This window comes from Mustela erminea, chromosome 10, assembly GCF_009829155.1.
Source record: "Mustela erminea isolate mMusErm1 chromosome 10, mMusErm1.Pri, whole genome shotgun sequence".
In the NCBI taxonomy this organism is placed as follows: domain Eukaryota; kingdom Metazoa; phylum Chordata; class Mammalia; order Carnivora; family Mustelidae; genus Mustela; species Mustela erminea.
The window spans coordinates 18,453,806-18,481,406 of record NC_045623.1 but is presented as its reverse complement, the minus strand read 5'-3'; the positions used below and the strand labels follow the sequence as shown (position 1 = coordinate 18,481,406).

The window sequence follows — 27,601 nt, the reverse complement described above, 5'->3', positions numbered from 1 at the left end:
ATTTACTTTGAAGAAATGCATATATTTGAAATGGTCAGGGGTACATGCATATCTGTTACCTCACCAGTAGGTAACAACATAGGCAACTAATTTTCAAAGTAGAATTTTGCACATAGAGACTAATTTAAATAGAAAACACATGCTGGAAAATGGCAGGAGGTCTTTGGATCAAAAAAGAAATTAATTCGTCTGCAATTCTGGGATCATTGTTTTCTGATCGGATTGTTAAGGTCATATAGCAGTTTGCCCAGAATCACATAAGATAGCTGTACAACTAACTTTGAATTCAGTTAGGCCAAGTTTACATAATACTGTTTATATCTACAGTATGTTCTATTTTTCAAAATGCCTCCTTATTTATTATTTGTGAATTAGTGGAGAAATCACTGGACTTAGAGGCCGGAGAGCTGGGTTCAAGTCCCAGTTTGCTATTTAATAGCTGTATGCCTTAGGTAAGTCATTTCAGAACCCCTGGTCAAACTGGGATCATATGGGATGCACAGAAAACACTTGGTAAACTGTGAACTGACTTCCAGATATGTTTTTTTCTACTTAATCCTCATTAACAAAACTGTGGAGGTAAGTATTCCACTGATAATTTCCTCTATTTTCTAGTTGAGAAAAGTAAGGCAAATTGACCCAAATCATACAGCTTTCACAAAGAGTTAGTTTCCTGACTTCAAAGCTTGAACACCTTCTCCCAACTATCCTGACATAATTAGCAAAACTAAGCTTGTCAGGCTTCTACTTATGGTATGCTTTTTGGATGACAATAGCAATTCCACTGTGAGCTTGCAAACAGAAGTTCAATTGCCTCTATAACTATTGGGGTTACAAGGATTTGAGGTTATTAATAACCCAAAAGACATGTAGCTGTCAGAACTTTGAATGTAGAGTTACATTTCACTGAATGACATTTGTAGAAATATAAAAATGTCATACCATAAATATGAAAACAAAAAAAGTTAAAATAAATAGGAACATAGTAATAAAAATCATTTATGTAAAATACCTCAGATTAAAATATTTTACAGTGTTAAGTCATGTTATATATACAGTCATATTATTTTATATACAGTCATATTATTTTAAATGAACAAAGAAAAAGCCCTAAAAGTAAAGATTTCATTCCTTATACTATCTAGTAGGTAACAATATCCCAGTGTTTTACTCGGAATATTCTGTTCTAATGAACTTTGGTCTTTTTCTAGTCCTAAAGTAATCTTGTGGACCATGAAACCTGCACTTCCTATTAAATTTTAAGAGGTGTAGTTCTTTTGTAAATCTATGTTGGATTATCTCCAGACAGGAAGATAGCCTGTTTAGCTTTTGTCTTTTAAATAACATAGAGATGAAATATGAAAAGCTTAATATACATGTTTTCCTTCTTAAATCAAAAGCAGTTGTTTTCTCCATTTCTAGAAAGTTGGTTAGTTAAAATTATAAACCTTTGGGGAATTTTATATTTTATTGAGGCAAACATGTTTCTATTCAATATTTTATACTCTTCAAACCAAGTAAATTGCTGAACCCAAAGATGAGAATTTTGGGATTAAATTTAGCTGAGAATTAAAATTAGCTACAATATTCCCTATACCAAAATTCCTTAAATTGCTGCCCTTTTCCTAAGGGGTAAAATTGTAAAGAATGAATTGAAAAATGTGGCTAGCTGGTATATGCTACTGTCTATCTTTTTTCTTGAGTTCATATATGCATACGATCAATCAGTAACAGTTTCCTAAAAGAGCTATGGATTCTGCTTTTCCCACTTGAAGAGCCAAGGGTAGAGGCATCAGGACTGCCTACCCACCAGGCTAAGGCTGGAGTTTGCTCTCTCAGAACCATTGGTAGCCTGTGGCTCCCTATTGCCAAGGTTTGCCCTTTGGAAAAGCATGAACCAGTTCACTCTTCTCCACAGTTCAGATCCCCCAAAAGGCTTGAGGCAGGACTGAGAATTAAGTTTAAGAGCATGCACCACAAGTAATTGAGAGTTTAATACCTTTTTGTATAGAAGGCACAAATGAAAATGAATAGATATTTACCTAATTCACTTTCACAGAATTAAGCTCCAGTCTTGGAAAATTTTAACTTCATCTAAGTCTTCTCTACTTCTGAGGATAAGAAAGGCACTTTGCCATTTCTTGAACAAATAACAGTGAAATCCATCCCCTGGTTGTAAGGGAATAGCCCCTATCTTTGACAAAATGTAGACTGCATTGAAATAGATGACATAAACTATTTGCACCATTTTATATTATGGCAAATATAAAATGCAGACTATTCCGTGTTGCCACAATGATTGCTGTTTTGTGACTACTGGTGAACTTACCATTTTCATACAAATTCCAAGCACAGCCATGTCTCCAAAGATGCATGTAATTACCCTGTATGATGCAGCAATTACATGAAGATGACACCCTTGCATGCTTCTGTTTCATATAAACTCAAGCATTAAGCAGGAAGCTAGAGGATATGGGGTTCATGACCTTGAGTAATCACTGCTAATAATCTCTGATAACAAGCTTGACATCAGAAGGAAACACAGGGCTCAGTAGTTACTACTAAACATATTTCAAATTAGGCTGTATTGGTTTTTTATACCACTTGAAAACCAAGATCAGATAACCAGAGGTACCTTCTATAGACAAGACACTTCTAATACCTATAAATCAACTGTAGTGTAACTTTTTAATCAAACCTCCAAAAATAGTTCATGTTGTTTACAGCCTAATAGTTCTGCATGTTCTTTCTAATTTCATGGAATAAAATATAGTACTCCCAGGCCATCACCAATATCCACCATTGACTATGGTCTCACAAATGATATTTTTTAAAAAACTAAGTTATTTGTACATAAGGTGGAGTGTAGACCACACTTCTCCTTGTCACTTATTTTCATTACTGTTTGAATAACACACTTAATCACCTTTTCTTGTGACAATCACTGGGATGTCCTATGGTATAGACGTTCCACATTTAAAAAAAAATTTTTTGTTTACTATCTTTGCATCTCAACCCTTATATTAATATAATTGCTATGAGCTAATTAACTAGAGTAGTACCTGAATCCATGTTGGCCAGATATAACTCTACTTCTTAGTTTATGAAGTGTTGGTGACTCACTATCAACTTACACACTTTCAATAGTAAGGAACAAAGTAAGTGTTGAGTAAGTTTAAATACATATCTATAAATTTTTAAAGCCACCACAAAATCACTATTCTAAAAAACAACTCCCATATACACACAGATTAAAATAAAAAAATGCCCACTTAAAATAAAATTCTAGTTATTAAGCACAAACCAAGTCCGGCAAGGAGGAAGAATTTTTGTTTATTTAGTTTTATTTTTCCCCACACATGTCACTGTTAGTCTTAATAATGTTTGTATCACAATAACGCTGAACTCAAAAATCGACTTAAGAAACGTGAAATAAGTCATAATTCTAAGGCCCTGTACATTCTTTGAAGAAATTGTCTAATTCATCCCGACAAACTTCCAGACCTCTTTATAACATTAAATCTTGAATCTCTGTTGCCAATCTAAAACACTAAATTTGATGCAAGTAACCTGAAGTTTGCAGGACTCCTCTTGGTTGGTTAGTCGGTTGGTCGGTATTTTATTTGGATTAAAAAAAAAAAAAAAAAAAAAAACGCTTAGGAAACAGAGTGGCAGAGAGACTTGCCCAGATTATACAGTCGGATAACGAGGAAAGGAACTTTGGCCCCCAAATTCCAAAAGCTGCAAACTAGCTGTTGTTGCCTTTCAGACTAATGGAAACCTAAGAAATTCCCATTTCAGGTTCAGCCTTTCAGCGAAGTAGAGCTTCAGAAGCAAAAATATCCTGTATGAGAATGTGTGAGGAATCAAGAAAATATTCTCTTTACTTTTTACTCAACAAAGTTGTATTGTCCTTCCAGTAGACATTATAATGAAAAACATATGTCTCAAATTATGCCGATGTTGAAATCTACTTGGGATTACACACCTTATTTTTCTTTCATGATTATTAATCTAGGCTGCATTAAAACCCCACTAACGTGCCTAGTATCTAAACAACATCTACAGGCTATCTATATCTATATTTATCTATCTATCTATCTATATCTATCTATCTATAGATATATATATATTCTTCCAAATCATAAAGTAAAAAATGCCTTCAAATGAACAAAGTGCATTCATACTGCACTTTAAAGATGTTCAGCAGTTCTCAAATATTGAGTGTAACAGAGAAGCCTTTTTGAATAATTTAAAACAGATTTTACACTGATGGCATATTGATTTATACTCAATACACAAGCTTCTCATGGTGTTCATTAAACCATCTAAAAACGCCCTAACAAATGGAACCTCTATTATGATCCGTTAGCCATGAAGAGCATGATGTCTTCTTTCCCCAGAAGTTTTCAGTTAATTTCCTCCCGTATCATGAAAATGGCATCATGGAAGGGCGAGGAAATCAGTACTCAGGGACCAAAATTGCCCTATTTGCCCAAGCATTTCATTAGCGGACATCGTCCTTTAAGTAAGCAATGCATTTAAGGGACGCTCCTGTGTTGCTAACCTGTAAGCCATGCAGACTTGTCTCCAGCCTGTGTGTTGTCTTGTTTCTACAGAGTGTTATTGTAACCCTTTGGGCTCAGTCCATGATCGTTGTAATGGCTCAGGATTTTGTGAGTGTAAGACGGGAACGACAGGGCCTAAGTGTGATGAGTGTCTGCCGGGGAATTCCTGGCACTCCGGCTGTCAACGTAAGTAACTTCCGGGAGCTGCCCTCCTTCTGCTGCAGCATGGCTGATTCTGCTTGTCCAGGCCAGTGTGTGCAGCTTCTCAGAGCAGAAAAAGACCCAAACCGCTGACAAGCTTTAAAAGCTCCTTAAGGCCCCAGCCTATGGAGAGGAGATAGAGCAATCCATCAACTGTCCAGCTGGCTTCCTGCAAGCCCATCTTCTTCCGTTCTCTGAATACGGGAGCAACTTATATTGAAATATCGTGCTCAGATCCAGGTACCTGGCCAGGCCATAAATTAAGTGGCACAATAGGGACCCAGCCTGGAAATTCTCACCGCAAAATGAAGGGTGATGTGTATGTGGTTAATATATTTCTTGAACTGAAAACTACCCCTGAGCTCCAGAGTTCATAAATTAAATGATATCTACATAACTTATTACCACCCCTGCTATCACACCCATCACTGAATCTCAACCAAAAAACCTGAAGGCAATAAATCTTAGGGATATTTAAATGCCAGGGTGAAGTAAATGACAAAAATCAATATTGATTTTAAGCCTCTGAGGTTAGGCACCATGCAGTGAGCCTTAGACAGATGCCATTTGGTTCAGCCTCATTTCTCTGAGGATTATCAGACCTTCTTAAAAGCTTGTCAGGCAGGTGGCATGTTGGCGTATTCAGGGAACAGAAATTTAAAAATCTGAGCAGAAGCTTCCTTCTGTCATTCATAACCTTTTCTGCCTTTTCATTATGCACTAACTTTCTAGTCTATCTGTACACATTTAGCTTACTAATACTAAAGAGCCACCAGGCAAATCCTCTGGAGCAGTGCAGTCCAATAGCAAACTGTACAAGCCACATATGGAATTTTCAGTGTTATCCACATTTAAAAAGTAAAGATAAATAGAAGAAATTGATTTTAACAACTTATTTCGTGTAAGCTTTTAATATCTCAAATAGTATCATTCAACATGTAAGCAACCTCAAAACTATTAAGGATACATTTTATATTTTTTTCATACCATATTTGAAATCAAGTGTGTTTTATTCTTACCTCAATTAGGACTGATTGTATTGCAAGACCTAATAGCCACATGTGTCTACCATATTGGACAGCACAGCTCTAGACCTTCCTTTGCTTACTTTTCACTTGAAAACAAGGTCAGCATGCAGGAACTGTTCTAAAGCCAATTCCAAAGCCATACAAAATATTTCACCGACTACTTGTGGAATTTATAGTTATCTGTAAGCTATACTTTTACATGATGTAAAGCCAAAGTGAAATTTTCTGCCATACTATTGCCGTGGGCAGCAAAGAACTGTGGTGATAGTTTGAGAAATCCAGCACTGAGGACACCAAGGTTAGGATGGGATGCCAGAGCTGGAGGTGAGCATCTCCAGCCATGCTGGAGAGAAACTTGAAACATCTGCACATAAGCTCTGCATAAGGTCATGGTTTAAAAGTCCTGCTTGCCATAGATTCCTAGAGAACACCTTAGGGGTATGGCTGATTGTTGGATCCCAAGGACCATATGACGAGCCAGTCACTGGTCCTGGAACATCTGGATGTGGAGGCCCAGGGAAAGCTCAGAGAAGAGGAGGAGGGACAGACAGAGGAAGGACCCAAACCAGCCCAACACTCCAGGCATATGTTGCAAGGAGACTTTGCAATTAAGACACTCTTCTCAAAAAGAAAGCCTCTTGGAAACTTCCTGATGCAGCAGGACCTAAGAATCGGTGTCATCAGGGAAAGACATTAGAGATGGAAACTAATCCAGCCTTAGAGGAGGTATATTCCAAAAAGGTCCTAACTTGATTTTTCTGGATTAATTATTGGAGTATTATAAAAAGGTACAATGTCACCGAATTTTCCCTTCTGGAATTAGAAGACTGGATTGCCCGTGACCTTACCACATAAGGGCTGTGCAATGCACCAAACCCTCTGTACCTCGGCTCCAGCACCTCACATCCTTGGTATGCAGGGATCAGTGAGATTATGGAAGTGATTGCTCTATCTTCTGGAGTATTTCTTGAGAACCCACCATGAATTAAGCATAGAGCTAACAGTAGTGGCTACAAGGATGAAGAAAGATAGCTGCTGTGGACATATGGGCATGGAGTTCACAATCTGAGGTGAGAGGCTGACCTACAACTGAACAGTTTTGACAGAAGGCAATCAGAGGTAAGAAAGAGCTATGTGTGTGCTTCTAGTGAAGTCCAGATGGAAGTGAGGCTTCCCAGAGAAGCGACGTTTGGTTCAGTATTGAAGGATTAGTAGGAGACTTCCAGGATGGAACTTCTTGAGCAAAAGTACTTGAGTTAACACACTGTGTTCCAGAGATATCAAATAGTTTTGGCATGATGGGAGGATAAGGGGTGTGTGTGTGTGTGTGTGTGTGTGTGTGTGTGTGTATGTATGTGTTGAGGGGGGGAAGATGTTCAAAGGCAACCACAGACCAGATCACATGGTCTCATGAACATCAAGCTGAGAGTTTCTTCTCATCAGGGAGAAGGCAGACACAAGATCCATCATAGAGTTTTAGAGAGAGGAATGAATGAAATGGTAAGAATTTGTTTTAGAAAAGATTATTCTGGCTGCTCTGTAAAGGAAAGACTGGAACAGGATGACACTAGATTTGTTATATCAATTTAAGATATTTCAAATATACCTTTGAGTATACAGTAGCCTTATCTCACTCTGACGTCTTTTTTCCTTCACTCAGTTCCACCCCTACAAGGCTGATATTCTATGCAAAAATATAGAAATTCTGCTGTCAGTTGATAAATGGCTACAGCCTGAGGATCCCTAAGTGTCTTCCCCTGGGATGTCTCAGACCACCCTAAGATCCACCAGCCAATGGGGTAACACCTGTCATTGTAGGGTGCCTCCAGCACCAGTGTTATAACAGACACTCATTCTAATTAGTTGATGATTACAGGTTGACAAATATTTTCCATATCACTCCCATGTGTGCACACATATGAATGCCCCCAACAATGCTCTTCCCAAAAAATGCCCCTGAAGTCAATCTCTCTCTTTCTGTCTTTCCTCTACCCCAAACCCCATACACTTCTACTGCGATGAATGCATCCTTGGGTTAACCTTATCAGTGTCAGGGATTACCCTGACAACCAGAAACCAATGCCAAAAAGAAAGCAGTGGTAGATAGAGCTGGCAATGGTGCTGGCCATGAGCCATGAAGTGTAGTAAGCAGACACACTTGGGCTCTGGGCTTGAATTGCACCTCCACCTCTTATTAGCTGCAAGACTTAGAGGAAATCACTTAGACTCTCTAAGCCCAGGTTGTTTTGTTTTGTTTTTATCTTAACATGGGGTAATACTAGGACACGATACATATGGTAATCATGAAGATTCAAAGAAAATAATGAATGTGGACATCATGGTACATAGTAAGCAGTCAATTATTTAATTCCAAACACATGTTCATGTGTCAAAATGCTAGGCAAAATCCATGTTTGTTTATTTATTTAAATTTTGGCCATTTTTTAAAAGATTTTGGAAGATAATAGAGCATGTAGGAAATCAGGAACTTAGTACACACAGCAAGGGGAAGGCTGAGATTCAGTTGCCGGACCATGATCTACAATATCCCAATAACCCTAGGATATGGGTTCTTGAAGGGATCAGTACATATATTATTGAGAACAGAAAAACATATTTAGAAGAAAGCTCAATAGTATGATCAAGAAAAACTTTGAATAGAATATTGTGAAAATACCCTTATAAAACTATAAAACCAGACAGTGTGGCAAGCCACAGAGTTTTTTGTTTGTTTGTTTGTTTGTTTGTTTGTTTTTAAAGGACAAGAGTTAGTCTCAGGAGAATAAGGAAAGGTTTGTGGAACAAAACTCTATGGTTTAGATGTTTTCCTTCCCAGAGAATGCACAATAACTATATTCATTTTCTTTTGCTGCTATAATAAACTGCCACAAACTTAGTAGCTCAAAACAACATACACGTATTTCTTACAGTTCTGTATTTAGAAGTCCAACAAGGATCTCACAGAGCTAAGATCAAGCTGTCAGCAGAGTTGTGCCCTTCTGGAGGCTCTAGGGAAAAATCTGTTTCCTTGCCTTTTCTAGCTTCTAGAAGCTACCTATATTCTTTTGCTCATGGCCCCCTTCCTCTACCTTTGAAGCCAGGAACTTTCCATCTCTCTGTGCCTTTCTTCCATCATTATATCTTTCTCTGACCACAGAAGGGAAAAGATCTCCACTTTTAAGGACTCATATGGTTAGCTTGGTCACACACAGATAATCAAGGAGGATCTCTCTACCTCAACATCCTTAATGTAATCTTTCTATAAAGTCCCTTTTGCCAAGTAAAAAACAAAAACAAAAAGAAAGGTCACAAGGATTAGGGTGTAGACGTCTTTAGAAAGACAGTTGACACTGCCCACCTCAATAATCATTGAGAATGGCAACTTTTAATGCCAAGCATAAATATATGGTATCATGGAGATGATATTTAACTCATGCTAGGAATCAAGATATGCAAGAGAAAAGAGAAATACATAGTACATCAGAAAAGAGTGCCATATGTCAAGAAGGTAAAGACTTGCGCTGTGAATTAGAAGATAGAAACAATGAAACACCTTTCAGTCAAAACCAAAGAGCTTATAAAAAAGGTGTTGTGAAAGTATACTATAGACTACACAACCACTTAGAAGATAAACATATTTTTCAAAGCCAAATTAGAGAATCTAAATGCTCTGGAATCTTCCAAAATGAAGGAGTTCAAATATCAAGTTACTTACTGAAAGATGTGTTCTGCTAATTGTAGACTTGCATTGACAAGAATTCCTTCATCCAAAAGAGTGAAAGAAGGAGTCAGGAAAGTGGTAGCCCCACTCTGGGGTAGTACAGAGATAGTAGTAACGCATAAGAGAACAAATGTAAATAAAAACCTTTAAGGGACATTATCCCAAACCTTAAGAAAAATTGAAAATATCCTTAGGGGAAAAAAATTATCTTAGATACTTTTTTGAAACACACATGCACACACACATTGATTTTTTTAGAAATAAAAGCACAAATTGTTCCCAATAGGCTACCTAGAGAAAATAGGAGACTTCCAAAATAACCAACATAGTTATACAAGGATTCCCAATAGGGTTTTGACAAACTTTTATTTAGTCCCTACTATGTGCTAGACACTGCTGCAAATTAAGGCTAAAAAATAAAAATTGCAAAAATATAAACTTGTGTTGGCAGTTGTTCAGGTGACAACTATGTGGCAATCTCAGCTCACCTTCAAGCTTAATTCTAGACAGCTGTAGGTCATGAGCAGCAAAGAAACTAACAGAGTTTCAGGCTGAATAAAGACCAAAAGAAGTTATAGTTCTTCTGACACGTTCCTGAGCAATCCACATCAAGAGTCTAGTCCTTGGAGACTGCGTTCTAACACACAGACAGTGATATAGGAGAGTTCTGTCTTTGAAGAAGGGATTTTCATGAAGCTAGCGGGAGCAGGTTGGTGGGTATAGGACATTGCAGATGTCTACAGCATTCGGAGGGCTACTATGTAATAGATGGACGTTGCTTCAGGAAGACAGAATGGAGACCAGCAGGTAAAAGAGAGAGGTGGGATTCAGCTTAGCATTTTCCAACGATTATTCTCTCCAGCTGTCTAAGAATATACAGTGGAGTGTCTTGGGTCATGATGAATCCCCAGACTCTGAAAAAGTTCAAAGAGAAGCTGGACAGGCTCCCATGAGTGATGCTTTTTGAAGAGTTCCTGCTTAAATAAACGTTGAGTGAAAAGATCTCTTGGGACCTTTCCAGCTTTTCTGCTCTTTCAGACCAATCACATGGGCCAAGGAAAGATAGAGAGAGATTCTCCAGCTCAAGTTGTATGAAGAACCAGTTCGGCCACTCACTCAGCTGTCCTCTGTGCTCTCACCCCTCTTTTCCAACAGGCAGACTCTCCTACTTCTCACTAACCCTGTTTTCAGTTCTCACATCCAGTTTCCAAGAATCAGCCTTCAAACTTCCATAAATCCTTTTTTTCTGAGATTAATTGGTTTTTATCATAGCTTTTCTGCTACTATAGATCAGGAGGCTTTTTTTTTTTTTTTTTTTTTTTTTTTTTTTTTTGGTATGAGATTAACGTCTATTGGCCTGACAACTTGTGATCATTAAGATGATGCTTCCGATTGCTTCTGTGAGATGAAGATTATACCTCCCTGGACAAATGCCTTGAACCTAACTTGTAATTTTTCAATTGCCTCCGGTTGCAGTCTCCCACTATTTGCTGTGTTACATTAAAATGTCCAGTTCACATTTCACCAGTTGACCTCACATTTGAATCCACTGGCAGGCAGCATGTCACTTAAACAAGGACGTCTGTGCTGCTTCAGAGCATTTGCCTTCCCAGACATATGATTTCACTCATTTGGCTCTTACACCTCTATCACTGAACGTGAATGGCATCACTGAATCCAAGTTTTTAATTTCCTTGCTAGCAACTTAAACAACAGTCTCATTTCCCTTGCCGAGTACCACATCCCTAACAGTGATGAAAAATAAATAGTTGGAAGGGCACTTGATGTTACTGTTGTTCCACTCCTAAGGGTGGGAAGGAAGTGCTCGTTAAACAGAACCAGTAGGAGCCTCCCCGAGGTAATTTATAAAGGAAAATATTGGGAAGACAGAAGAGAGAAAGTGGCAATTTGTAGGCATTACAAATATACCGGGTATTCCTCCTGGGGAAAAAGGCTCATTTTGTCAGCTAGGAGAGCAAACCCCAGGGTTGCTCCCAGTTGCAAAATTTCTCCTGATTCAGCAGGACGAGGCCACAGCACTCAGTCATGCTAATAGCCATCACTTTCCAGTTTCAGTGCTGTTTCCCTTCCATTCTTAACATCACTTTAACTTGGGATTGGTAGAAAAAGCCCACCAATCTCCACTATATCAGGGACGCGATGCCCCCTGTGAGCACGAGGGTCCAAGGCTGACACTCAGGCCACGGAAAGTGCTTTAGCTCTTCACACCACTTATGGCTCCTTTTGGGGCAACCAGACGAGGCAAAGGCTGGAGCAGATTGAAAGGGGTGAGTTGTTCAGAGCGCCCTTCACAGTTGGAGCATATCCTAAGTGCATTTAAAACTTGAGGCTCTTGAATTGTTGGAGTTTGAGGCAGATACAGATAGTGGATATATTCTCCACTGGATATAACAGCAATTCCAGACCACTTCCTGACATTGTGACGTTTCGTGCTATTCAGCTATCCTGCTCGGCTCAGAGAGGGGCCTCAGTTCTGACCCCAGTGAGAAACCTCCTAGTTACTTGCTCATCTATATTATTTTTTCCTTTATTTAAAGAGAATTTTGAAACTGGCAAGGATGCACAAACTCAACCATTTCACACCACAGAGCCATACAAGTTGAACAGTGAAAGGTGTGTGAGATGCCAGGATTCATGGAGACAGACAGATACAACGTCACCGACTAGTAGCTCGGAATCGAAGCAACAGCCTGGTCCTATTTGATAGTAAGATGATCAGGAGGCCAAGCAGAAAAACAATACATGAAGTTCTTGCCTCACTTCAGACAATACATGAATGGAGTTTCACCCGGAGCTACTCTTTATGCATAAGTGAGTGAGTGAGCAAGTGAGTGTGTGTGTGTGTGCGTGTGTGTGTGTGTGTGTGTGTGTGTGTGTGAGAGAGAGAGAGAGAGAGAGAATCTCAAATTTTTCTGAAGCTGCATAAAGATAATGCCTAAGTATGGATATCAGCCCAGTTGAAAGAGGACCATCCCACTTGACATTTGTGGAAGAAAAGTTTTTACTTAAGTGAAGACCCACTTCTCAGCCTCCATCAGAACAGAATTAAAAGGCAGAGGAGTCACAGATAAACCAGGGTGGCAGGGTTCCTGATAACTAAATTCTAGGAGTCAATGCAATGAAATCAGGGATCCTGATTCTGGCTATGACTGCTACCAGCTCTCCAAGGAATGTTTGCTCAACACCACAGACTTCTCTGTGCATCTCCTGTGAAATCCTGGAGAGGGCTTGGATGTTCTTAGTTTGAATTTCTATGATCCTGAAATCTTACAGATGGTTTGACCTACTTGCATATGGACCGAGTTCTAAGGAATAATCATTTTTAAAAAATAATTTAATAATTTAAATAAGATAATATTTTATTATTTTAAAAATGTTATTTATTGTGCTCTCCCTGTGCATCAGGAACATGTGTGCATTGTCTCATTCTACAAGGGAGGTGAAGACTATTTTCCTTATTTTAAAGAGAAATACATATTAAAACGGGGTAATTCCACCAAATCAAATGGCTAAAAATGGCAAACCAGTTATTAGCAAATATTTAAGAATTGAGTTTGCTGCAGCATTTTATAGGATTTTTGTCATCTTTACAGATGGATACAGAGGATACAGATGGATACAGAGGCCTTGATGATTTATTATAGGGTTCAGCAGACTTTTTCTATGAAGGGTCAAGCGGTAATTATTTCAGGCTTCCTGGGCATACAGTTTCTGTCGCAACCACTCAGCTCTGCTGTTGTAGCCCCAAATCAGCCCAAGATGACACTGCAATGAATGAGGGTGTTTCTGTTCCATTAAGACTTTATTTATGGTGATAAAATTTAAATTTCACATAATTTTCATGTGCCATGAAATGCTATTCTCCCTCTGATTCTGTTTCAGGCACTTAAAAATGTAAAAACCATTCTTAGTTCATGGCCACAGTAAACACAAGGTAGGCTCTCTTGAGCATGCAGACCACACTTGATTTATTTCAAACTCACACAGCAGTTAGAAATGAAGAAACAGAGGACCGGGTTAATAAAGAGGAGAGAATATGAAGCAGAAGACGGAAGAGAGCATTAAGCAAACACACACACATACACACACACAAACACACACACTATTCATTAAAGTGTCTTCTTCCTGATGTGGGTATCGCAAGGGGTTGGTCTAACCGATTCATATTTACCAGGCCGTAACTGAACTTAAGAAAAATGTTAGGATTTCCAGAAACATGAGGGCTGTGACCATATAATTTCCAGGACAAGATCACAGGCACAGTCAGAGCCAGGCATTTGAAGGCTTACGAGCCAGCCTAGTCAATTTAGCATCAATTTAGTACAATCAACAACTAATGAAAGAGAAGTCCGGGTGGCCATAACACAATCAGGATTGCTCATGTTGGTGTGAGGAATCATTCTGTTGCATTCTGCAGGAACAACCCACCACCTTGAATATCAGCAGAAGGTTCTACCCAGAAAGAATTATAGTAATAATATCAGCTACGATACCAAGGGCACAGGAAAAAAAATAGATACAGAACCCATTGAGAATTTATTCTTTTTTTACCATCAGCTTTGATATCAGAGGTAATTATTTTAAATAAAGGGCATGTCAGTGCCATGAGCCCCTGCCTCTTCCATCCAATGCTCTTTTGACTGTGACTATTGAACCCAGAATGTTCTGGATCATGTGGCTCTACCTTCAGGAATAGAATCAGGTCATGACCATCTCTGCTTGAGGGCTGTGTCCTCTTCATCCCATCTTTGTCAGATTATTTTCTTTTTAAAAATTATACTCAACCTTCAGTTTCTCATTGCTGCAAGGTGGGGAGAAGAGGAATACATTAGCACATAGCAATTGACTATCTCGATGTAAGTTGCAATAAAGTTGGATTTCAACTAGAAGAGGCACATACACAGAAATTCAGGCCCACACATGCTTCATCTGCTCTGGCCCCAACTTCAGTCACCAACTCCTCCTCGTAGTTCTCATGGCCAAGATCATCCAGACTTCGGTGGATGCGTTAAAACAGAAGTAGTTGCTAAAGTGTATTTTTAACAGAATCCCTTCCCATATTCTGCAAAAGTGTAGCATTAATATTACGCATTGCAGTTATTTCTTCTAGGTTATAACTCTTTGGGGGAATATGGGTGTATGTCTCAGAGACAAAACTACAAAAATAATGAAATATTGATGTAATCACTTTAAGAATCACATTTAGACCTCTTTTTAATTAGTACTTTGACCCTATGGACTTAGTCTTATTTAATCTGTTTATCATGAAAATCAATAATACGCAGCACTATATCATTCACATGATTTTGAGTATAAAAAAGAAAAGTTTGGGTGTTTGTAGGAGGGCTTGTTACCTGGATAATCTGGCAGTTTATTAGTGATGTAATGTCACAATCGCTGCATTTTCAATGTTGTTGCTGACTCAGCTTTTACTAATGCCCATGCAGAAGATATTTGGATGTATTAAGAGGTCTTTACTGAGATATCACACCGCTCTTGTTTCCGATTAAAATAAAAATTAAAGTCGCTGATTTTGCACCAAGGATGCTAAATTACATATAGACATAGAGATATGGCTATGAATTCTATCTGATCATATCAGGCTTTGAAATTTCTGATTTTTATTAGACTGTCAGATCATAGCATACCCTATAGGAAATCTAGACCCTCAATTTCATCTTTGGTTATGAAATGCAATTTAACCAAGGTGATAGAAGGGCTTCTTAACAGTCTTGCCAAATCTTTTGAATTCTCCTCCATGGCAAACTGGGCTGGCTAGAGGACTGATTCATTCACTTGTCCATGAAATCATTAATTTACCCATTCATTCATTCATTCATTCATTCATACTGTCATTTGTTTTAAAATATTAAAGCTCAACCATGTTCCAGGAATTTTGCTTAATTTTAGCTCCAAAGACATCTAAAATGTGATCCTGCCCTCTAAGAACTGATGGTTTAAGAAGGATCTCAAATCCAACAGCCCCTCACTCCTGGTGGAATCCAAGAAGACCCACCCTCCAGTACTACTCTTCTAGCTCATTCTTCTGGTCACAGGAATCTCTGCTCCAGCTGATAATCTTGAAATTTTATATATGAGTTGGAGTCTTAGACATATTCTAGCTTAGCACTTATTTTTTTCAAAAATTTTATTTTTATTTATTTATTTGACAGAGAGAGAGAAATCACAAGTGGCCAGAGAGGCAGGCAAAGGGAGAGTGGGAAGCAAGCTCTCTGCTGAGCAAAGAGCCTGATGCGGGGCTCGATCCCAGGACCCTGGGATCATGATCTGAGCCGAAGGGAGAGGCTTAACTCATTGAGCCACCCAAGCGCCCCTAGCTTAGCACTTATTTTAAGTCTCAGGTGGAAATTGTTTAGTCATTAAAATTGCTTAGGGCTTTAATAAGCACTCCTTATTGCAATTAATAATGATGACAATGGCCACTATTCATTGCCCGCCACGTGCCAGGAACTATGCCAAGCCATTTACCCTGACTTATTTAATTTGTATAAAATCCAATTAGCAGTTATCCCTGCTTTACAGACAAGTGAACTGAGGCTCAAAGAGGCTAAATAACCTGTGCATGGTCATCCAGATTCTTGCAACCTGAAAGTGTATCGATCCTTCAACCAATAGCATCAGCATCACTTGGGAATTTGTTAGAAATGAGAATTTCAGGCCCTACCCCACACTTTCTGATCTGCATTTTGATGAGATTTTCAGGTGATTCCTATGCATATTTGCATTAAAATTTTGAGAATTTAGAGGATTACCTAGTAAATGTAGATTTTAACCTTGGGATAGGCTAATTCCAAAGCCGAAGTGTTTTGTTTACTTGTTTTTATCACTTAGTATTCACAGAATGTTGATGACTGGGAAATCAAGGGCATATGTATGCCTTAGAAAAAAAATTATAGAAGGGGCAGAAAGCTCATAGAGTATCTAAGGTCATCAGTTTTTACCAGCATGTATTCTACAAATCCAAATCACATTATAATAAGAAGAATCATGAAAACTTAAACAAGTAGCCTATTTGTTTTCTTTCTTCCATATAATTTAAAAGTGGTTAATATTTGATAGGTTAATAATAAATATTTTAATATAGTATATTGCATTTGGTTATGAATATATCAAGAGGAAATACAAAGTGAGTTCCGAAAGATAAACTTTTATTGGACACATGAAGTAGAACATAAAATTTGATGGCAATTACCATTTAATCTATTCATGTTTGGAAACGTATTGAAAGAGAAACTCATAACTCAGTTAATTGTTATGAATTATTAATTGCTCATTTCAAAAGCGATGAGCAGAACCGCACTTGTTGAAAAACTTTCCTTCTCCGTGGCTTTAACCTTTGTGTCATTGGTTTTATGAGAACAAAAGGGAAAGAATGACAGCAAGATTCTAATCGTCCAAAACTAGAAAGTGACAAGACTGTGAACATCTCAGTGACTATATAAAGGTTAATTGAGATCGAAATGAAATAGTTATCGCTGGCCCCACTTAGCATACTTAAGTATGATTCTCTGAGGGCAGGTCCAAGCACCTGTATTTTACCAGATTCCCCCCAGGCAATAACAACACGCAGCCAGGATCGAGGACTACATTTTCAGTGACTGTACATTGTCAGAGAGGTTTCAGCCAGCCATGAATTTGACCCAATATTCTGCACTCCAAGTGAAAACCAGGCGGGGTCCAGTTTGCCACTCCTCATTAGAGTCTGAGGTAAGAGGGCACTCAACCAAGGCCAGGAGCACTGGAAACCATGGGCAGCTTTATAAAGATGTATTCCCCAGCTGACGAGTGATTTCTAATCCATACAGGCTAAGATCAAGAATATTTCTGGATTTAGAGATACCTAATGTAAATAGCCCCTTCTTTCTTAAAAAATCAATGTTATGAGTTTCTTCTGTTGAATTAAAAAAAAACCTTCAAAAAGTGGAAGGCTTTTTTTATTAACTAAATCCAGGGATTTATTGTTTAGTGTCAGCAGCGTAACTGCTTTATAATTGATTTTTCTGAAGAGAACTGAAAACTTAAGCTACCTTAATTTCCTTTATCTTGACACACATGATTAGCATTACTCTGAAGTATATTTTATCAGGTTTCCAATTACCATTTTTTAAAATCAACTTCTTTGTTGCATACTTGTCTCGATAAAATATTTCTAAGACAGAGAGAAAGAAAGTATATAAAGAAAAATATGGCTGCTTTATTCCCACTGATGGCTTTATCCTCTTTCTTCAAAAAATTATGTTTATGTTCAGTTATGTTTTTTAAAATGAGTGGGATTAGTCAAATACATTAACCCTGTTAATTTTTAAAATCTTGGGATAAAGAAGCAAGAACATTTGGGCAATGACAGAAGTTTAAAGATAATGAAACAAAATGTAATATTTGCAACTTAAGCTAATGTGCCTAAATCCTTATAGACTCAATCAAATATTTGGTGTGTGATGACTACAATCTTGTACCATTAGTTAGCCTTATTCAGCCTCAATTTACTCATGTAAAATGATAATAAGAATCAGATCTGCCTCACTATCCATGAGAATTAAATAACAAAACGGTATTTAACCCAGTTTCTGTTGCACAGGAATGGCACATGGTGAGTTAATAGAACTAGAAGCGATAGTACCTGCCCTCAGAGTTTCATTGAAAATGGTGAGGATTGGATCAACAAATTTAAAAAGCAATCAAGTTACAAACAAATGACATGATAAAAATGAAAGCCTTCATAGTCACAGCTACATCCTAGGGCGGCGGGGGGGGGGGGGGGGGGACAATGAATGGGATTTCATACTTACTGTGTCATCTTCTCGTGGTTGTTTCAAGTCCTAATTGCCATCTGTAAATGCAAAATTTTAGTGAAGATTTTGTCTAAAATCAGTGCCTCTTAGTTTTGCAGTTTCCAAGTAGAGAAATAAAGCCCTCACTATAAAGTTTTATCCATTAAATTCACCCTACCCTTAACAGCACTTGTCAATTTTAGGATCATCCTAAATCCCGGAAATTACCCTTTAATGCTAAAATGCCTGCCTGCTAGCCAGGTCTTGAGTTATGGTGACCCACTAAACAAACCAAAAGCTGCCGGTTCTGTACTTGGACCTAAACCAGTTTCCCAGGAGTGACGATTGGACACTTAAAATCTGTTGTGCCGTCATCAGACCCACTGGATACTTGACGATTTTCAGCTTAATGACTATTGACACCCTTAGGGATTTGTATGTCAAAAATGCATTCAGAGCCTTTTTTTTTTTTTTTTTTTAGAACTTCTCAGGAGTTTTTTTGTTTGGTTTTGTTTTGGTTTGTTTTGGTTTGGTTTTTTGCCATTCTTAGCAAATTCCTGTTATGTGCTATTTTTCAGCAAAGTTCATATTTCTTTTCTTATACTACAAAGATGCTTAAATTGAGATTTTTACTTTGAAGGGAATAGGGTTGTTTTTTCCTGCGGAAGATTAAAAGAAATAATGTGAGTAACAATTTAACCACATGTCATAGCGCCCTTGAAGAAGGAAGGCTGAGTTTTTAAGGTGAACCAAAGGCATTAAGGAACAGAGATGAGTTAATACTTCTTCAGTTCCAGGAACGTCACTACAAAATGTGAAAATGAGAAGGAAACAGAAACTCCAAAGAGTAAGGAAAGCATGTTGGAAGAGTTACTGTCTCTCACAACAGGGGATTTGCTGCCAGGGTCAGCTGATCTTGGTTTAGTCTGTGTCTTTAAAATGTGCCGTCCCTCTGTACACTATAATGGCATATTATTTTATGTTTTAAATGAATGTACTGGTAGTTGAGGAAGAATTTATCGGAGCAGGCAGAAAGGGTGTAAGAATTACCAAGCTCTAAAGGAGCAGAGTAGAAGGAAAGACTCTCGGTTGAGGGACTCCTCAACACATAATCAAACATTTATTGACCTTGTACGATGAAGTCTGCATCATGGTAGATGCTGCTTAAGGAGTTAAGCAAGTTTTATACAGCCTGTGCCCTCCAGGAGGTCACCAAATTTGAGATCGGGGTAAAGCACAGAAAATCATAGGGTGAAACAAAGTCTCCTGTCCAGGGTACTTATCACCCTCCTAATGAGTCTGGTTTTAAAGAAAACTGGAAACTTCTATAGGTCTACTCTCATTGAGTGACTCTGTCCAGAATAGTGGTTGCAGTCCTGACCCTGCCTTGTCCTGTGTTGAGCAAACACAGGTTTGCTGTTAGGTCAGAGAAGTTATATAACCTCTCTGACCTAAGATTTTGCCCCTCTAAAAAAGAGATGACTCCATCTCATGGAGTTGTCAGGAAACCAAATGAAATGCTTGTGAATCACGAGTTCCGGGGCGCAGTAAGTTCTAGAAATGATTGCTGTTATTGGAATTGCTCTACTGTGAATGTATTGCAGTAAGTAACGAAAACTGATGAAGAGCTTGGATGGATTTGCAGCTGTCAATGAGCCATTAAACCTGAAGGAGATGCCAATCAGAAATGTTATTTTTAAGCAATATTTGACAAGACAATTAATTATGTGTGTTCCGAAGTCATCAGGGGATAGTGGGAAGTGTCTGGGTAGTGGGCAGAGAACTTTATATGGATTCCCTGATGTTCTGAAATTCACTGGGGGAGGGAGGTGTGGGAAAGATAAAGAGTTGAAAGTCTGTCCTACATTCAGGAGGTATCTGACTGTAGGTTTACTCCCCTGGTCCTGAGGAAGTGACCATGATCTAGGAAATGCTTGAATTTTCCCACCTTCCTGGAGATTCTTTAATACCCCTCATTGGCCCTTGAGTGAGAGGATGGAGCTTCCATTCCATGTGGCTCACCTCTCTGGCATGAGATTAGCGTCTCAAAACAACAGTCAGCATTAGCCATTTGTGTGGTAGAAGGAAGAGTTCCTTTTGTGTCCAATTTCACTTTAGAATTTTATCGTTTTGTGGACCAGCATAGTCAACTTCACATTTGTTAATAAATCTGAAGATAAAGGTAATCTTGTAATTTTTAATCAAGAAGGCAAGGTACTACCTGTTTCTAGCTCCAAATTTAGCACTAATACAGAAAATAATGTTCCTTTAGAGCATGGATTTCTGTCTAAAAACTTCATCCAGAAACTGACAATCAAAAAGGACACTGAAAATACATTTCTTTTCAAGAAAAGACAGGAGTTCACAGGGGATCTTTTCTTTCCCTCAGCAGGTACCTAGTTTCCAGCTTCAAAAGTATGCATTACTCACTGAAAAATGTGTTTGAAAACACAACCGGAGATCATGACTAAAACCCCTAGGGGGGCTCTACTCAGGCCAGCATAAGTCCAGTTCTGTTCCTGCACTGTTGTTAATCTTTTCCTGCTGACTGTGTCCTTCTTTTCAAGCTGCTATGACTTAATAACAGGAAAAATGAATATAATATAGGGAAATATGCTGGAGTCTTACAAATAAATACACCTGTATTATAAATGCTTCATAAATTAAATTACATTCACAAATATTTCAGTAATAAACATGCCATGTGCCACAAGCATGCTTAAACATTGCACACATATTACTTCAATTCTTTTTTCCCTAAAACTCTGCAAAGAGGTGCTAGTATGCCTATCTTATAGATGAAGAAACTAAGGCAGAGAGTTTAATTCATTCAAATAATTGATAGGTGATAGAGCTATTATAAAACCAAGATAAAGATCTGACTCCTTGTCCCATATGCCACACAGATTCATTGCTGTAGGTCCAAAACAGAAACACTTTTAAGCTCAATGTCCTTTGGAACTGGGAGGGTAATAGGAGCTTGCAGTATTCTAGTCTTGGACCACAGCCCAACTACAGGACCAGTTTGCTTTCAGTGGGATGGAAACAAGCCTCAGTACTCATTAATAGGAATGTTTATGAACATGAACACCACCACACAACAGAAAAAGAACCTTCTAGACAAAAACAAGCATCGACTGACAAAGGTTACTGACTCTCTTTCACTCTCACTTTAGCATCTACTAACAGGAGCAAATGTTTATTTCCTGTTCTCTATGTGCAGTGAATTTATGTCTCAGAATCAGCAGCTAGTTTACCCATGCTCGCTTGGAGCAAGCAAGCTATGCTCTTCGACTCCCAGCTCTCAAGGTCAGTGCCTAGGAGCCCACAGAGGGGCCTTGCCATAACGTACAAACTGTTGAGAGGTAGCATCTCATGGAGGGTAGGGTGTTAACAAATGGGACGGTCTCTCATTCTGAAGATACAAGTCATTCAACTCAAGCCAAAAATCCTGTGTCTCTTCACAGAGAAAAGTCACTTAAGCTGGTCATGAAGAGACTTTCTGACCCATTCCTCAAGCCAGTCAGAAATTCAAATAAAGACATCAAACTGTAGCCGACCCTCATGTCACTTCACAAGTTAATACCTCGAGGAAGGAAACAGCCTCCATAAACAGCTGTCAGATATTTAGTCCCTGACCCGATATGACAAAGGAAATATTCTTATTCCAACATCATCATCATGACAAGCCCTTGGTATCATCCCTGTAACAGAATATATCACTTTCTGAGTTTTACAGACTTGGAGAGGTGAAACAGACTATCTAGGTCACGAAATTAGAAGAGAAAAGAAGGAGGCCAAACCCAGTTCTCTTCCTCTCCAGGCCCCCAACGTGTATTCACTGTCAGGGGCCACAGGCAGAGCACTGAGCTCTCACAGCTCTGGGGTGAGCCTCACAGGGAAGGTGAGGAGAGAAGTAAGGTGTGATGGCGAAGACCATTGAACATCAAGCCCTTGCGAGATGACTTTTAGAAGCAATAAAAAGTCATTACTCCCAGTGTTGTCCGTTCACCTAGTATGGTGCTCCTCGGGATCTAATGAAACGAATGTTGGCTGCTAGAGATGGGAAGGTGTCCATTGTCTCTAAAGCAGCAGGCTTCTTCACCAGCTCTATGAATGCTTGTAAAAAGTAATAAATGGCTGATTCACTTTAGGCTCCAATATGCTCAGACAGGCAGGGGCGTAACTGCTGTTGCAATGCACCCATTCCAGTGACCTAAGGTGACAGCATTGGGTAGAATGGCAGGAACAATGTGCAAACAAGCCTTGATTGTGGTAGCAACGTTCATGATGTCCTGTCAGGACTACATGGTCAGGCTCTTTCTGTTGCCCTGGAGACAAGGAGTGGCAAGAATTCATCATCAAATCATTAGCCACTGGTGGCAGACACTGTTGCAGCTTTCTTGTCCTGTGCCTATCATCTCTTTGGAAGGATGCATGAGCAAAAATGGAGATGGCTCAATATAGTGGCTGCAAATGCTATAAACAGGATTTAGAACAACTGGATAGGTGTCATAGAATCATCTCTGGTCACGTTTGGAAGGATGCACCCATATCTCGAAGAGATCAGAATATTGCCAGGGCCTGAACACAGTGACGCATCATGATGGGAGACAGGTGATTTCACTTCAAAAACTGAAAGCCATCTCATGAAAAGGGGGATGAGCAATGAAGGCAAAGGAGATTAAATAGTGCAGGGGAAGGCATTCTAAAATCACTTGAGCCTGCAAGTGGAGTGAGTGGATCTGCTTACAGTAAGTAGTAAGGCAACAGAGTGGCCCATAGGAAGACTTGATGCCCTCCATGGGCTGATCTGCTAAGTCATAGACTCACTCGGCTGCCTGGGATTAACAAAATGAAAACCCCTTGGATTCCAAGCAGATATCCATATCCCTGTTTTCAAATTTTAGGGGAGAGAGTGGGATTTAGACACAAGGGGCATAAGCAAGTCCTCTCTCACCCACACTGGCTTTGGAATCCATCGTAAGTCCATGCCTACTCCCAAAGACCCTATTATAAAATCACTCTTGGTCAAATGAACCAGCTAAGCTTTTCAATGAGCTCCCAGCAGAATCAAGTGGACCCAGCCAGGACCCCAGACTGTTTGCTTATTGAGACTTCTCACTGGACTTTAGAATAGGCTTTGATGTATCTTCAGATACCACACTGCACTTCCTCTAATCCTTATGCCCAAAGTAGATGAAGGTATCGGGTACCAACCAAAAAACCCTATAATGCAGGGTTAGAGATTCCATTTGGTTTCATATTGGTCTGCAAATACCTTTATCTGGCTACACATTGCAGTACTGTTGCCTTATCATGATACAAGACTTAAATCCCCCAGTTGGATGACATTTGTGCTTTGATGTGCCATTAGCTATCAGAGACTCTATCATGAAACTATTCTCCGTAAGATTATCCTGGAATAATAGATCTTAGGTACATGGAATTACACATTTGGAGTATCATGGGCCATATAACTCAATGTACAAATGAATTAATAAACTGTCTGCAGAAATTCTACATATAACACCATCCACACATTTAAGAAATTTTTTCCTTTTTGTCCTATCATGAATCAAATTACTGGCATATCTATGATGTATCATTTGAAGAAAATACAAATCTCAAGCCTCAGGCTCTGTGGTTAGCACAATTCTTTCTTTGAAATTTAGATGTTTACATTTACAATTGTTCCAGTCTGTTCTCCTTCATTAGAAAAGCATTCTTAGAGGGGTGCCTGGGTGGTTCAGTCGGTTAAGCACCAAACTCTTGGTTTAGTCTTAGTCATGATCTCAGGATCATGAGATCAAGCCCAGAGTCAGGCTTTACACTCAGCATGGAGTCTGCCTGAGATTGTCTCCCTTTCCCTATGCCCCTCCCTCCACTCTCTCTCGAAAAAAAGAAAGAAAATAAAATTCTTAGAGAGAAATAAAGTCTAGTAGGCCGCATTCAGATTGAAAGGAAACACCATACATTTATCTCTCAACCTATTTTCCAGTAGGAGTTTCTGGTTCTTTTAGTACCAAATCCTCTAATACTTTAACTATGAAAAGCAGCACATATTTGGAAAAGTCTGGAAGCAATGCATTTGAATTCTATTTGCACCTTTCACATTTATCCATGCTCAGTGCTGTAGGTATACATAGATATGAGCACTCATTCAACATGGTTACTTTGAATGTGTTGTGTTCAATTAGCAGAGAATTAGGGGATATTGTTAAATATTGTACTTAATTATGACATACATACATGTGTCTATCAGATATTCATGTAATGTTCTAAAAGGCAAATAGATTATTTTGTTTGGGGGTTTATCTAACAATAATTTTTCTTTTATTAAGTTTTTTGTAACAAGAAAACTGCAACATTCTTTTATAAATATTACAGTTTGAATCAAACATAAGCTGCTAGAATAAATTATTTATATCAGTAGACTTATGAGTTTGTAGTGTGAGGATGTGTTTGCCTTCTAAAGTATTAGAAAATTATGAATCTAATACTTTGCCATAATATCTAAGCAGACAGAACATTAATTATTTGGCTTTTTGTGTTATGAGTAGTGTAAGGAAATTTTTCTGAAGACTTTTTTTTTCATTTATATATCGCAGACTCCTTAGTGATATTAGAGAATGAGCCCATCCCCAGGATGGTATGTTTTTATTCATAATATTCAAGAAAAAGGCTGCTTCCTTTTAAAAGTTTATCTCACTTACTCTAATAGCCAAAGAACAGATATATTCATTTCCAACCTGTCCTCATATGAAAGTTTGAGAATGTCATTCACCATATTCTAATGTCAAATATTAAAAAACACAGTATAATAAAAAGCTAGTTCAAAATCCCCTTACTTTCAATCTATTAGTCAGATTAATGGGGATGGCACATTGGTTCCACTGTTATACCACTCCAGTGGCAATCTTCTAAAATTAGGAACTGCCAATCTGGGGGAAGCAGAAGAACTCTATATCATTTTAAATTTAACTTTAGCCTGCTCTGAAGCCATTAGAGACGATTAAAGGAGATCTCCAGCCATTATATTCAGCCCAGTAGTCTTCAAGTTCAAACGGTAAAAAGCACTTTTCACTATAAATAAACTGAGAGACAAAATTATTTTCAATGAAGTTTCAATTTCAGTGAAAATAAAGTAGGTAATTACGTTGGCTATTACTGAGGTCACTGCCTTCATTGACCATCTGGCTTAAAACTAAAAAATAGGTATCATTTGTGACATGGACAGAAATGAGCAAAGTGTCCACAGCTTCCTCTTTTAAAGACCTGCAAATTCAGTTAATTCACATATTAACAGTCTTCATGAAACAGTTACTGAAAAAATAGCCTGATGGCCTTTTTGAACCTGAACAACTCACAGGGAAGGAAAAAAAAAAAAAAAAGAAAGAAAGAAAGAAGAGAAAGCTGTGATATCTTACCATTAGCATTACTATAGTTATAGTTTCTATATGATAGGTTCTTGCATAACATTTTTGCATGCCAAAAACTAGCAGGCCAAACTTATCTGAGTTCTGTTGTTTTCCCACATACAAGAAATCCTATTTGTTGAATGTAAATGTTATTTTCAAGTTGGAAGTGTTATTCCCTAATAAGGAATATAATTTAATTTTTGCCTAATTTTGCTCTACTTTCTCTAATCAAAAGGCATCAAAACAGTTTAGAAAGTTGGGCGCCTGCTGCATTAAAATCATTCTCAGTGCATATTGCTTATTTTTATTAATCTCCTTCACATCTAAAAAATGTCATTATTGGATTTTTATATAGCATTGACTCACATATCTATCATTGCCTGAGCTGCACGGAAGAGAAAAAAAGTTAGAGCAGATTATCCCCTTTTTTTAGACAGCTTTGCAAAGACATAGATGTATTGTTCAAGAAGTGTGAGTTAGAAATGGGATTAATTTGGTTCAAGTCTTAAACTTAGGATAACTTTATTCCTATATCCTTTGTGAGATCCAAAACTTTGCTTAAAAAAAAAAAAAAAAAAAGACAATACAGGCTCTGTTGTGTTCAGAGGCCACTAGCTTCAGGTTATGCTATTCATTCAGCCTCAAAATAGAATATATACTTTCTGAAGATCCCATTCTCTGCATTCATTGCTGTTGGAGAATCTTTGCAAATACCCTTGCCAGTAGACATAGATGTCAGCCCCAGAAAAGGAAAGGAATGGTGGGGGCGGGAGCAAGGCAGGCGTGGAAAATAAGTTGCCAAGAGAAAAAAAGCTGTAGTTTCAATTGGAGGTTATTTCTATTCGTCAAGTCTTGCGAAATTATTCACAGTAGAGATTAATGATTCCTTACAAATAAGGGTAGGCCTTCGCCTCCCTAATAGTTTCTCCTGACAAAATCCATTATGCAGTAATGCTAGTTGGAAGCCGGCAGGGGACAGTTTGTTGAAACACCTTCGGGATGGAGCGCTTTAACCTAGAATCTGACACGAAGGAACTGTTTCAATACACCGTTCTGGAATGTTGAAGAGAGGGGTTCACAGCAGCATGTTCACACGTAGACAACCAGGTATTCCCACAGCAAATTATTTATGCTCGTGGATTTACAGGGGGAGACTGAAACCCGCAAATCAGGATCCCTCCCCGCCCCCAGCTAGCCAGAAGTACATAGGCATTGAAGGTTCAAGGACAGCGGTGGCTAAACTTCTCTCATTTTGTTCTTTGCTCTTTTCTATTTCCTTGGAATGCTGAGAGTAGAAAACAAATTGGCCTTGCCAGGAGAGAAAAACCTCAAAACACAGTGATGGTGCAGGTGACAACCATCCGGGCATCACAGATGGCTGGTACTGGTTCTCGGCCTGATTACTCATTGCCCAGAGCCAGGCCTCTAGGCTGTGCGCTTGCGCAGTGCCAAGCCGCTACGACGCGCGCTTGCGCAGTGCTGAGCGGGGCGCTCCCTGGGAAACAAGCTCGCGAGGCTTTAGCAGCCTCTTTCCTCACGACCTCGCTCCTCTGCTCTCTTCCTCAGAGGTGAGCCGACAATCATTTATCGGGGAGGACAGATTTTAGACAATTTGGAATAACTTTGGCAATTAAGTTTCACAAAAGAAATCCAATAGTTCTATTTGGGATATGAAATTATTTCCTCTATGGCCTGTGGTTCCGTATTGACTTCTTAGGAGTATTTAGATTATTTATATGCCTAGCCTCTTAGCCGCACTGCCAGGGAAAAGGGCACTTCTATTGAAATAATAGCCATAATTATTTGATAGTTTCTTTTCCTTTGAAGGCGGTACATCCTTCAGCGTTCA

At 38.6% G+C, this 27,601-nt stretch overlaps 1 protein-coding gene across 8 annotated transcripts in view; it reads left to right on the top strand.

The window, feature by feature from the left end:
• Positions 1-27,601, top strand: part of NTNG1 (netrin G1) — a 341,042-nt gene that overhangs the window by 292,761 nt on the left and 20,680 nt on the right. For 4 of the 8 annotated variants that reach the window (XM_032302443.1, XM_032302445.1, XM_032302446.1 and 1 more), the window contains one exon: positions 4,620-4,754. The exons of the other annotated variants lie outside the window; for them this stretch is intronic. In XM_032302443.1, the coding sequence (XP_032158334.1) occupies positions 4,620-4,754 (135 nt within the window). The remainder of the gene's footprint in view (positions 1-4,619; positions 4,755-27,601) is intronic. 8 annotated transcript variants of the gene reach the window in all.